We start from the raw sequence: 12,724 nt of genomic DNA, 5'->3' as shown, positions 1-12,724 counted from the left end.
AGGTAATTACAGTATTCAGTAAATGATTAAAAAAGAAGAAAGATACTTGAGCGCTGGAAGTCGTACATGGATGAGATCTGTGTCAATAAAGAGAGAGAATAGGTTGCTTTGAGATGCCATTGAACAATTCAGTCTTTTTGCGGTAAGTGCACCTTAAAAGGGTCAAGAAAAAAAACTTCCGAAGCCAATAAACCAGATCCACATGAGTTTTTATTGAATTTGATCCGAGAAAAGCGAAATAACCTGTTTATAGGAGTTATACCTGAAAAATCAGTCATAAAAGCCAAGGAATTATTTCAAAATAAGTTGAATGATTACAACTTCACACAGCGGGAGAAAACTGGCGACAAAATTTTTTCAGTTAATCTTCTGCTTACTAACAACTGTGGTGTTTCACGCAATAATTATTAAAAAAGTTAAACAAGAGTGAAAATTCGAGCAGTGAGTCGGCGTTAAGGTCGAAATCTTTCCCTCTACCATAAAGAGGCTTTGTTATTATTTTCAATAGAAAGCTCAATAAATCAGTAAGCCGTTGATATAATTAAGCAAAAGTGGGTACTCTCACGAAAGACTCATTCGTGAACTGTTGCGAAGAATGCAGATCACTTCGCCCTCTTGCCATGTCGCCCCGAAGCTGAATGACTTCGCCCCCTCTTACATCGTCTATCATAATTACCCATCGTGATGTTGAAAACATTCCAATACTTATACATTCAAAACAATCAAAGTAGTTTCTGTGTTCATTGAGTTTTTCACACTCAGGGCTCGTAAAGAAGCCGTTTGTATTATTTTTTTCACTCTTCCTTTCAAGTTGGCGTAGGATCGAAGCATATATGTTTTCCTGGATCCAACGCTCTCATTGATTAACCTGGAAAAAATGCGATGCGAGTTTGTTTTAGTCATTATAAAACCCACGCTGTGCGTTTAAATGCATTGTGATAATTACGTAATGAGTTTTGGGATAACGTAGCCTGATACGTGTGGAAGCTAGAAACTAGACTACGTGCAGTCCCTCCCGCAAAGTACGTCGCAAGGGTCCAGAGCGAACTCTGGGAGTGCGCCTGACTCTCGAAGTTCCGTGCGGCACGCTAACTTTAATTTTCTTTTTTCTGATTACTATTTTGACTCGCACTACGGACTTCGTTAAAAAAGTATGGACTAATCATAGTCTAGCTAGAAACATGTGTGATGGTGAGCGTGCAGGATTCCGGACCAAATACACTTGGGGTTCAAGCATAGACTGAGACGATCCTTTCAGCAACACACTAAACTCTAAGTTTACGCTGGTTAAGTGATTGGATAAAGTACATAGACACGAGAATTACAAGTTAAAGCAAACCATTTATTAATAAAAAGAAAGACATCTAACAGAGAAATAAAACCATTACATAACCTCATACAGTCACTTTCCCAATTTTTTCTCATTACAAACTGTTCAAAGACCAGGTATTGCATCTTCACAACAAGAAAATGTTTCATCATCGTCTCCACAAACTGCCTCCAAACTATCATCATCTGATTCTGAGTTTTCTATCATCACCGGGGGGTTTGATATCACCAAACCTATAAAAACCAAAAATAAAGTTGCTTACTGTCTTTCAACCATAGATAAAATCAGAGCCTGCTACTAATTGTGGAGCGATGATAAAACTTTTTCAATATGTTAAGCTCAGAAAATATGACGCATTGCCCATAAAAGCACTTCATTCGCGAAACTTTCAATATTTCATCCTCATCAGTAACAAGTTCTGACATGGTGATATCATCATCACCATTTCCCTCCTCATCTTCACACATCATATCCACAACAGATGTAAACAATATTTGATCTAAGTAAAAGGCAGAGGTAGAGAAAGAAAGAAAAAAGTAATAATTAATAATAAAATAGCCTTTCAATTTGTATGACCCCATTGCTGTGCATGTTTCCTAATAATTCAAATCTTCTAATTTTTAGGCCTCTGACTCACTAGGTCAAAGGTGACATTGATATAAATGAGGGGGGAGGGGAGGAGTGAAAGGTAAAAGTGGCTGTGAGCAGTGATCAATAAGTAAATTCTCCGTCCAATATCAATATGATGTTGGGCAGACATGGCAATAGGAATTAATTAAATCAACTCCTGGGATACTCTTTCACTCAATACCTAATTTGAACTTAAAAATGACAAGATGAAAGGAGAGATGAACAAAAAACTAATGATGAGATCCTTGGGGAGTAAGGATTAACAAAGAGTCTCTCAAGTGAATTTGTGATCTCACCACAATTTTTATACCACCTCTTTCATAATTCTCAAGATTGCCCCTGAATATAAATTTTGATAAAGTAGTCATAACTTTCAATTTTAAGCTTGCCTTAGATCAAGTTACTCAGTACACAATTTTGATTAAGTTGTCATATATTTTCAATTTTAAGCTAGCCTTAAATAAAGTCAGTCACTAAGTCCAGATTAAAACCCATGTATTGTGCAACTCTGTGTGAATCTTCTTTTTTGCTGGCTTTAATTTTTTGTGAAACTTAGAAAACTGTGAACACAAGAAATAGTTACTAAAGGTTATGCCGTTTTGTGGAAAAAGCCAGTCAGGTGTCAGAAAACTAAACCATAAACAGCAGCTGTAAGGAATTTGTGGTTTGGGGTTTACTCATGTGTCTGACACTTAACTGTGATCGGTCAGAGCACAATTGGCCAAATATAATGAATTTTCAGTGTTCATGGTTTTCTGAATCTTAAAGTAATTTAAGACATGCAAAAATATACTCACTAACTGCTGCTGATAATCTTGTGTGTCTCCTGGCAAGTTTTCCAACTACATTATCCCTTGCTATTGTCTTGAGTCTGTCAACGAAAGAAATCATATGCAAAAAAATTTTAGGTCTTTTGAAGTATAAATGACTCTAAAATTCACCCAGACTACTTCATATTTTCTGCTTTTATTAAATCTTAAAGAATTTTTTTATTTAAACCATTCACATTAAAAATGAACAAGCGAGTGTCTTGTAGCTATGTTCAAAAGGAGTTAAGGAATCTGTGCTAGTAAAAATGGCTAAATACAGTGGTGGATAACTACTTTCATGAACTTTCCCACACAAACCCCCCAAGTGTATGTACAAGCTTAAATATATCATCAGAGGGCAAACCACAGTGCAAAATTAATTTCTCTGATTGCATTGTCTCTTCAAGCAGTCAGGAAAATGTTACACTTATCTTGACTAACAATAAAATTTAAATTTCCACCAAAAGAGAAATAAATTTCTCTGTTTAGGGCAAATTTTCTAGAAGATGAAGGGGTTACATGATGCATGGGTTCTTCATAGCTCAAGTAAGGAAATACAAAGCTGTCAAAGGAAGGGGATTGCATTCAATCACTTTCAGTATCCAGTATGTGGAAAGAGCCTAAGTTACTAAGCATTAATTGCCAAGCATTTTTTTGTCTACAGCAGAGGTCCTACTTCCCATGTTTTACAACTGACTCAAACTGGTTTCCCACCCATTGAGAGGTTGATCACCAACATCAACCAAAACGGTTTTTCTCGAGAACGCAGATCAATCCAACAATCTTATTAAACGGTTAATCGCAAAAGAACAGTACCTAGATACACGTGACAACATCACCAATAAATACTTACAATCCACAGTCTCGAAGAATGGACTTTCCCACTGCAGAGGACAAACTTCTTGCTAAAAATAAGAGAAACGGTTCGAATTATATATTTAAGCTCATCATTTTGATCTGTTACATAATTAGTCGTTGATAACATCAACTGACAACCATGGAAGCAAAAATATCGTAGCACTAGTCACCTTGTGTCGCGTTGTTCGCATTCAAAGCTGTTTTCTGTGAAAAAATAAGAATCAGATCAGCCAGTGTATTATTTGATTGCTTTAAATCAGACTATCTGAATTTCTTACCGATATTTGCACCGAAACACGAGCAATTGATCTAATACAACGTGCAGATAACGCCGCCATTTTGCTACCTTCCCATCAACCTACACACGCTTAATGATGCAACCGAAAAGGCGATGTACCATGATCAGCGGTAAATTCAAAATGGCGGCTGCAGCACGTTGTTTGCGTTCCCTGACTCGTTCAACATCTGCAACAAAGGTGATCGATGTTAAAAGACCAGTCTGATCCATTAACTATAAATGCTAACCTTTATTTTCACATCTCTTACAGCATTTGTCCTCCTACGTCGTGAAAAATGTTTCTCAAAGTGAGTATAAAACTTATGTGATCACCACCGCAACACATGTTCTCTTAGGCATACCGGTAATCGTATTCATTATCCCCTCGATAACGATTTTCTTTAAACTTTTACTTACAGAAAGAATGTATTTCCCATGAATCTGCTCAGAGTGTTCCAGTGTTTAATCTTTCAAGCTAATCTCTGTCGGTGTACTTTATAATAATCTTTAAACTAATGGCTGGTCATATCATACAGTCATGATATTGTTTACATTTTACGTTTGTATACTTTTTTAATGCTCAAAGGTTGCAATGAATTTTCTAATGTTTGAACTTTGGGTAGTGTATACTGTAATCTAGTAGAATAAGTTGTCGGTATTTTTTTCGTTTCATTTATTTATTTATTTATATCAGAATCAAGTTGCAGTGTGTCATCACCACTCCTGAAGTCATTCCTCAGCACTGACAGTGGATTGTAAGTACAGTTGGGATTAAAATGTAATTCAAGAAGACCTGAACAATTGAGATGATTATAAAATCTTTAAATCAACATAATTTGTTGGCTTGAAATATCTTTAAACCTCAGAGATTTTGAAGGATTACATAACTTACGGAACCCTAACCCAAAGCAATTTTTGGTCCCAGTGATCTGATATCACTGCTTGAAGTGCATTAATTGCATTAATTTGAATTGATTTCTCTAAAGGATAAGAGGTTCAGGAATGTCATCCAGGATTAGTTTTAACAAAAGATTTGCACCAGTGTCCTTTGTCTGTAAGTACAGCATAATTCCTTGTTTTGTGTACTGTTCTGTGATGTCTTCAAAGCCAGCTTTTAGCTGTCACATCCAAAAGGAACTTTGGAATGCTAGCCACAGCTGTATTCCTTGGGTTAATACATAAGTAAGTGATAAAAGCTTTCTATAAAGAGGTAGGCACCCATGGACACTTAAACATGTGAATAAACTTGAAATTTTCACCTATAATTTCATCACAACATTGCTTGAATGTGAATTAATATGTCTTAAGAAGAGGTATTTTGCCAAAATTGAATTTAAGTTTTGTTCTTCTCACCATATAATGCCTTTGGGAGAATTATGTCAACACCAGGTTCATGCTGTGAGCTGCCAGCTGACAATGTCAGTAATGAACTCTTGAGTGCACTTCATCCCTTTTACAGTTATATCTGTAATTCAGCAATCTGCATGTCCACACTATGTTATTTCTTGAATAACTTGTAACCTAAAAAGTAAGTAATAAAATGAAGAAACTTTAATAGGTAAACTTATTTAATAGGTAACTGTGGTGCTGCATCAGTGGGAGAGTACAATAGGGTAATTTAGTATTATCAACTAAGTTGATAACTAAGACTGATCACTGTAAGGGATTTCAAAGCTGTTTAGGGCGTTAGCCCTTAATCAGAGTGAATCACAGGAATTATTTGCTCTGATAAAGGGCTAACACTCAAAATGTGAGCTTTGAAAACCCTTAAGGCGGTAATTTTACATAATCAACTTAGTTGATAATACTAAATTACCCTTTAATAAGTAGTTGTTTTTTCTATCAACAGGTGCTGTTCCCAAGGCTTGTCCCCTCTCAATCGATGGAGGGAGTGATGGAGTTGATGCTTTGGATGGTAACCTTGGTGATGATGATGGTGATACTTGGTCTCAGGGTGAAGATGATCCTTATTTAGGGGTCACATGACATATGGGGGGGATACTGAATGATGCCTTTGGAAACTGCTCCCTGCTCATTACTTTTTATCAGTAACTGCAAGAACTTTTTACATCAAATATTAAATATTCTGTGAACTGAGGAACAATATTGTTTGTTTGTTTATATTTTTTCCTGTGAACTGAGTTAACATTTAGCAGTAAATATTTCTTTACATTTCTTTCTTTTTGGATTTAAATTATTGTCATGATTTTTTCCTGTGAATTGATGTTACATTTAAGAATAAATTTTTCTTCACATTTCTTTTCGAATTTGAATTAATATTTGAATTACTAAAAATCAGAAAACTTGAACCAATTTGTTTGATTTATTGAATCAAATCTGTTGTGGTGATCATTTTTCCAATCCAATTTTTAAGACTTTGTTTGTAGAAGAATAAATGAACTTCTCAGAAAAACTCTGTTCTTTAAAATGTGATCTGTTATTTCTTACTCACATTGCCATTTTTCCTATCTTTTGTTTCACTGATAACTAACAAGTTCTACAGTCATTTTAATGATATGCTGAGGTATGGGATCAGATTAAGAATAGTGTTTGATGTCAGTTAGGACTGCATGGGATACATGTATGCATCTGTGTAAGTGCACTTACTATTACTTTGACTGAAATAAACAAATATTTCTTTTATAAACTACTTTCTGTCCCTGTTGATAACATGAAACTTTCCCACTCAGTGTTCATGCAGTGTGTCATCAGTTAGTGTTGGTGAAGCAGGAGCTAATCTTTGAGAACATGAAAAAATATGCATGGGGAGAGAAAAAAAATCAAGAGACCATTCCTCTTGTGAGGGTGACTCCTAGCTCATATGTGCATGTGTTGAGAGTCATGTTTTATTCAATCAGTATTGCCTTCCATGGGTCACTAGCTAGGAGAACTGATTCAAAGTCCAAAATAATTTTCACAATCTTTGTTTATCATCCTCCACTTTCTCACTAGTAGGAATCATCAATTGATGAAAAGAAATACAAGGGTGATTATTCTGGGGAACAAAGAGCAGTGAGAGCCACATGGGTCTGTTGTGCCCTCCACATGTACTCTGGCGATTAATTCATTTCTAAACCTCTGAAAATGAGGAGCCCATATGGCACAATTGAATTTCAGTCTTTCAAATGCTTTCATGGATGGATAACATTGCGGCAAGATGGCTGTTACCGCTGTCGCAAAATTTAATGAATATATCATCATTGCTATCTGTTTACTCGGTCAGCAGACTGGTAACTAGTGTTTCTCCAAAATGGCGGAAGAAGTTACGGAAGATGCGTGCTTCGACGAAGAGCTTCTTTTTACAGAATTTGAGGCAGAAAAGGAAACAACGAGACCATCGGAAGAGAGGCATGATTGCCCTGGTAAAATTCCTCGGAACTCCTTACAGCAAGAAAACATACGATTAAAGAATGCTTTGAAATCTCTGATCGGTGTGTGGAAGTTGAAATGTAGTACTACAGGCGGACAACAAGATCGTCATTCTCCTTTATTTCAGGGGATTTTTTTCGATAACAAGACTTCGATCAGATCCAGAGAAAAGGTTGAAGAATTCATTCAAACTTTACAACGACGAACCGACGACATTAATGAGAGGGAGTCGTTTGGAAGCCAAAATTTTCCACCGTCCATCTGTGACACAAATTGTGAAGTGGGCAAGTTAGCCAGGGACAATGGTTGTAGCCAACCTTTTTCCATCATTAGTTCTTTGCAGTACTACGATGAATATTGCATAGACTGCTGTGGGCTGCCTTTGGTCGATTTAAATCCTCAAATTAGTGATGGCTGGACCATTCCTCAATACGAACAAGTTTATTTTCGAGTTTTGGCTCCAGATCAAACACCAAAAGTGAGGCTAAAAAGTCGGAGTTGTTGTTTCAATTGTGGAAATCCTGGACACTCTCTCCAAGATTGCACTGAGACACATGACATGCAAAGAATCAATGCAAACAGGCGAGAATTTCTCAATAAGTTTGCTTCACCAGTAAACTCTAAAACTAGATACCACTTTGATGATTCAGCAATGAAACGCTTTGGAAGATTCAAACCAGGGGTGATTTCTGACGAACTCAGGGAAGCACTTGGAATTAATGAGCAAGATTTGCCACCATACATCTATCGAATGAGACATTTGGGTTATCCACCAGGGTATTTACCCAAGGCCACAAAACCAAGTTTGCTTATTTATGATGGTGATGGCAGTATAAATGATTATATTGAGGACCAAGATGAACAAAAGAATGAGGAACACTTTAGAAGTTCTTTTATTGAATACCCAGGTTTTAATACACCCATACCAGAAGGTGAGTTTGTACCTGAATAAATTTATGTCATACAGAAAATGTGAAAAAAGTGCTCCTTAGGTTCATCAAAGTCTTGTGGGTAGTGTCAGTTTCATTATTCCTGGCTTTTGTCAGTTGCTTATAAAAGAATTGTGAGGTAAGGCTGTAGCCATGGACACAAATGTATAAATTTCCCATGATTACTTGCCAAAAAAAAATAAAGGAAAAAAAGAAGCAGGGCATAAGAAAAATAATTGAAAAATTTTGTGGCTTGAGTTCTCCATTCAGGGTTATTCAAGTATCCACAGTTCTGTTCATTGTTTGTCACTATTAATTTCCCAAACAGAAAAACAAAGAGGAATTTTGTAACCATACATTTCTACCGAAATTTGTGCTTGTATTGAATTGTTATAATAAGCTTCAATGCCATGGACATGAATTTTGGTTAACATTTTCCTTGATATTTACCTATAAAGTCAACTTACATTTTAGGGAAATGATACATGTTCAAAAAGCTGTCCTTGTTCTGCAATTTTTATGAAAAAATGGTCTTTCCTGCCTAAATGGATATGTGACTTTATTTGGAAAATACAATCGTGTTCCTTTTCCAATTCCATTATTTTCAAGTACTATATTTCTTGGCAAATGCACAAGGTTACATTACACCTTGTTCTGCAAATTTTATGAAATAAAAGGTCTTTCCTGCCTAAATGGATATGTGACTTTATTTGGAAAATGCAATCAACAAGTTACTTTTCCAATTCCATTATTTTCAAGTAGTGCATTTCTTGACAGATACACAATGTTACATTTAATACAATTAGATCTCACCCTTTACAAGCCTAACATCAACCCTGTGTCTACCTGGGAAGGGAAAAAAAAACGAATCATGAAATGATGGATCATTGATTATTGCTCACATTTGAACTAAAAAATTTAATCGTTTTATTCCTAAGATCTGATTTTTAGGGGCCCCCCCCTCCCCCTCAGTTGCTACACATTTCTTTGTAAAATAGTCACAAGAATTGGGTATTAAATCAAGATAAACTTCTGCCAAATAAGTTTCAAATTTCCTCTTCACCTGTTTGCTGGATCATATCTCTCCATTCAATATTATCAGGAGAAATAATTATAAGTTAATCACTTGTGGGAGTCAAAGGATTGATTGTAATTTTCAGGTGTTAGAGACAAGAGTGCTGAGCTAAGAGCTCCTCCAATGCTCCCTCATCAGCAGATTGATAATTTAGTGGCAAAGTATGTGCACATGAGAGGAATGTCATCAAACTCTGCTGCTTCGGGCAGTGACAGGAAACGAAAGAGAGAGAAACAGGATCAGGAAGAGCAGGACATGGATGTTGATGAAGATGGTTAGATTATACTAAGTGACTTTTAATATGTTCATAGTATAATAATTAGAAGGAAAGAATGTTAGTTTCCTGTACAAGTGTGTTGTGTATGTTATGAAATTCTCCTTTTAAGCATGCCACATAGTCACCTTATGCTACTAAATCAAGATAAGTCTTCCGCAGTGTTTGCCAATTGGCTCATGAGTAGGATTGTTTACAGTTAGTGACAAAAATTCTCAAAATTGTGTAAGGTATTTGGTGAAATTATAAAATAATTTGTATGAATGAGAAGGAACTTCCCTGAGGATAAGCATCACTAAACCAATTTCATGGCTGGAATGTAAGTCTGGTAATTTGAAGGAAAATAGAAGATAAACTCTTGAATAAATTTTAGGTATGTGTTAAACAAAAATTTAAGAATTTTTATCTTCTTTCAGTTTTCTACTGGTGTAATTTTTGACACCATCAAAGCGTTTTCAGCAACTTTAACGGTTTTGTTACTATGTGATGAGGAAGATCTGATTTTTCAGTCATTCAGTTCTGACATATGAAAACAAAAATTATTGCATGTCTTGGACTGAGTTAATGTAATACTTAATATTTATCAATATTAAATTGACTTCATCAAATTATTTTGTAAATTATTTTTGTAAGGTCATTTAAAAGTTTATTTTGTTCAAAAACTGTTTTCTGTTTGTGTTAGGTGGTGCTAATCCTTCAATAGAGCTGGGCTCAACAGTCCCACCACATAATCCTGCTGCCGCCAAGAGAACAAAGTATGACACACAAGGAGATGTTGGTGTGGATAACAGTGGTGGCTATTCTCCCTCCCACCCTGGTGTTCAGTATGGATCACAGGAACAAGAACTTCTCCAGCATTACAGGAAATACTCTGAAAGCAAACCCACTCATTTTGCCTTGAAAGAACTACACGGAGAAGCAAGCAGTGATTCTATCAATAGTGAACCTAAGAAGATAAGAAAGAAGGTCAGGAGGAGTGTGGAAGAAGGAGAAGTTGTCTCTGATGAGGAGGGGGAGGGGGAGCTTGTTGATGAGGATGAGGTTGAGGACAAGGGGAATGAGGAGGAAGTTGTTGATGATTATCCTAAGGTGATACCTGGCTGGTGGCTGGGAGAACCTTTAGATTCTGTGTCAGAAACACAGCCTAAGCTGTCTCCTCCCCCTAGACCGTCTGTACTGCTGCCTTTGGATGCTCTTTCAAGATTCTACACCAACAGCACTGTGTTGCAGAAAATGAGTTTTGAGGACAGAGTCATGTGGCTAGACCCAATCTATGGCAATCTTCAACCAGTATCAGGGCGATATGAAAGGCTCAGGAAACTTCTTGGAAAGAAAAACACTGCAAAATAAATCTGTTAATGGACTTCCTGTCAGAGAAGAAAGAAACATTTTCCCCTCACTAACGTTTTATGGTCAGTTATTGTTACCAGGTGATTAAAAATGGACTTTCCTCTTATTTGAGGAATTTTAAATTTTTAGTTGAAACTAGTTATTTGGGTTTGTTATCTCCAGTGGAGTTGATATGTCAAAATTAGTAGCGTTTTAGTCATTTTTTATCACCACTCAGATCTGAGAGCATGAACTATTTTAGTAGGCAGTTGAAATTTGTTATGTCGCGTATCTCTTTCCCATGTTATGCCAAGCGCCTTAAAACACAAAATCCTACCTTGAAGTTTTCAAATTTTACAAAATGCAAATTGAATCATAGAAACTGAAAGAGGAAGTTGTACCACTTAAGTGTTTGGGCTCTTTAATTAATAGCCAACAGTCTTGTATATTTATCTCCAATTTTAAGGTTGCAAACTAGTAGTTGGCACAAGCCCTTTAAACCAATAAAGACCACTAAGAGATGATTGAGCCCATGTATTCGTTTGGAGCCACATTTCAAATTATATAAATCGCAATTGTAAACAATTCGAACTCCTTTTGATATCAATGGAGGTCAACAAGATTGGAACAAGTTTTAGTTTTTCCTCTATATGTATTTTAGTTTCTTAAAGATAGTGGAAGGACGGCTTAAGATTTATTTTCTTTACATGCAGTAGACGTGAGCAATCCTGTAAAAAATCTACAGCGCTCCAATTAAAGAGATTTAAACCTCTCCATTTGCTGTCGTCGTCATATTTTAAGTAGAGTGTCTGAAGACAAAATGCTGTTGACGTTTGCCAAGGCTACGCCAATTTCTGTTCTATTTGTACCGTAACCCTCAAAAAAGCTGACGTAAATCAGTGGACCATCCGAGAGCAGAGGTTCGTCTTAAAGTTTCATCGTACTGGAAGTCACCACTATTTTCCGTTGTATTCTGGTGATCTTGAGCAGTATTATCGTTCCTTTGCTGCTGATACTCACCCGGTCGAAGCACGTGTCGCATGAGTATCGCGTAGACCAAATCTGCTTTTATTCCGCCCGTCGCTTCCGAATTAGAACGCAAAATTTCCCTTAAATCCTTCACTTTTAACTTCTGGATATATTCTAGCGTTGTAATCTGCATATCCTTATAAACTAGCACCATTTTAGAAGCGATTGAACCACGAAAGACTTCTCCAATCAGCTGTATTTACTGTTTTTGTAATACGCGGGTCACCGGCAGCCTCGCTATCGTGTTTGCGCGGCTACTAATTCAATATAGCCCTGGGAACTGTAAAAAGGGCTATTGAATATTGCTACAATCGGCTTGCCATACTGGAGCAGGTAAACCGCCGAGTAACTATGAAAACCGCTCTGATCTCAAATTCAATCGAAGAAAAACAACAGCCACACATGTATGATTTACCTAAAGAATACATCTCATTACATATTTGCTGGTTAACTAAACTTATTGAATGACTGCCCGGAGGGGGGTTTGCGTGATTAATTTAGCCACAAAAATAGCGATGGGATGCGTCGTGACAAACACAAGCACGAGCCGTAGTTACCACTTAGCGAGGATATAATGGCGAGTAGATATAGAATTTCTCCCCGAGTGTTTAACTCGATAGCTCACGAGTGAGCGCAACGAACGAGTGAGATGTCGAGTTGAGCACGAGAAGAGAAATTCCATATCTGCAAGCAACCATGTATTATTTTTTTAAACAAATAAATACAATAGACATGACAAGAAAAGCCGACTTTATTGTTAAATGAAAATAAAGGAATCGACGATTCCCGAATAAAACGCGCAGTGGGTAATGATG

The 12,724-nt window shown here is 36.6% G+C and overlaps 3 protein-coding genes across 5 annotated transcripts; 2 read left to right on the top strand and 1 right to left on the bottom strand.

Annotated features, from left to right (window-relative positions):
* Positions 1-397: 397 nt before the first annotated feature.
* Positions 398-3,989, bottom strand: LOC131792162 (uncharacterized). 3 transcript variants are annotated; one of them, XM_066169673.1, is made up of 6 exons: positions 3,906-3,989; positions 3,798-3,831; positions 3,623-3,674; positions 2,758-2,831; positions 1,394-1,563; positions 398-868 (listed from the first exon to the last, which is right to left on the bottom strand). In XM_066169673.1, the coding sequence occupies exons 1-5, from the start codon at positions 3,963-3,965 to the stop codon at positions 1,436-1,438; spliced, it is 348 nt and encodes a 115-aa protein (XP_066025770.1). In that variant the 5' UTR covers positions 3,966-3,989; the 3' UTR covers positions 398-868; positions 1,394-1,435. The 3 variants fall into 3 exon arrangements, with proteins under 3 accessions (XP_066025770.1, XP_058965521.2, XP_058965519.2); XM_059109538.2 differs by lacking the exon at positions 398-868 and having other exon boundaries at positions 1,322-1,563; XM_059109536.2 differs by lacking the exons at positions 398-868; positions 1,394-1,563 and adding an exon at positions 1,570-1,829.
* Positions 3,990-4,033: 44 nt separating this feature from the next.
* LOC131792163 (uncharacterized) lies at positions 4,034-6,554 on the top strand. Its single transcript, XM_059109539.2, has 5 exons — positions 4,034-4,103; positions 4,176-4,212; positions 4,599-4,659; positions 4,891-4,958; positions 5,754-6,554. Exons 1-5 carry the CDS (start codon positions 4,047-4,049, stop codon positions 5,888-5,890), a joined length of 360 nt encoding a protein of 119 aa, XP_058965522.1. The 5' UTR covers positions 4,034-4,046; the 3' UTR covers positions 5,891-6,554.
* A 600-nt stretch (positions 6,555-7,154) lies between these two features.
* Positions 7,155-11,656, top strand: LOC131792112 (zinc finger CCHC domain-containing protein 8-like). Its single transcript, XM_059109486.2, has 3 exons — positions 7,155-8,205; positions 9,363-9,551; positions 10,234-11,656. The coding sequence occupies exons 1-3, from the start codon at positions 7,155-7,157 to the stop codon at positions 10,899-10,901; spliced, it is 1,908 nt and encodes a 635-aa protein (XP_058965469.2). The 3' UTR covers positions 10,902-11,656.
* Positions 11,657-12,724: the final 1,068 nt, after the last annotated feature.

The sequence above is a fragment of the Pocillopora verrucosa genome, chromosome 7, assembly GCF_036669915.1.
Source record: "Pocillopora verrucosa isolate sample1 chromosome 7, ASM3666991v2, whole genome shotgun sequence".
NCBI lineage: Eukaryota > Metazoa > Cnidaria > Anthozoa > Scleractinia > Pocilloporidae > Pocillopora > Pocillopora verrucosa.
This window is presented reverse-complemented; position numbering and strand designations above follow the sequence as displayed.

Bases quoted from the DNA above. Each gene is read 5' to 3' on its own strand.
- LOC131792163 (XM_059109539.2), top strand. From the start codon at position 4,047: ATGGCGGCTGCAGCACGTTGTTTGCGTTCCCTGACTCGTTCAACATCT. The intron at 4,660-4,890 runs GTAAGTACAGTT...ATTTCTCTAAAG, and splicing joins CTCAGCACTGACAGTGGATT to GATAAGAGGTTCAGGAATGT. The intron at 4,959-5,753 runs GTAAGTACAGCA...TTCTATCAACAG, and splicing joins TGCACCAGTGTCCTTTGTCT to GTGCTGTTCCCAAGGCTTGT.
- LOC131792162 (XM_059109536.2), bottom strand. From the start codon at position 3,965: ATGGCGGCGTTATCTGCACGTTGTATTAGATCAATTGCTCGTGTTTCG. The intron at 2,832-3,622 runs GTAAGTATTTAT...TTTCGTTGACAG, and splicing joins ATTCTTCGAGACTGTGGATT to ACTCAAGACAATAGCAAGGG. The intron at 1,830-2,757 runs GTGAGTATATTT...CCTTTTACTTAG, and splicing joins AAGATTATCAGCAGCAGTTA to ATCAAATATTGTTTACATCT.
- LOC131792112 (XM_059109486.2), top strand. From the start codon at position 7,155: ATGGCGGAAGAAGTTACGGAAGATGCGTGCTTCGACGAAGAGCTTCTT. The intron at 8,206-9,362 runs GTGAGTTTGTAC...TGTAATTTTCAG, and splicing joins TAATACACCCATACCAGAAG to GTGTTAGAGACAAGAGTGCT. The intron at 9,552-10,233 runs GTTAGATTATAC...TGTTTGTGTTAG, and splicing joins CATGGATGTTGATGAAGATG to GTGGTGCTAATCCTTCAATA.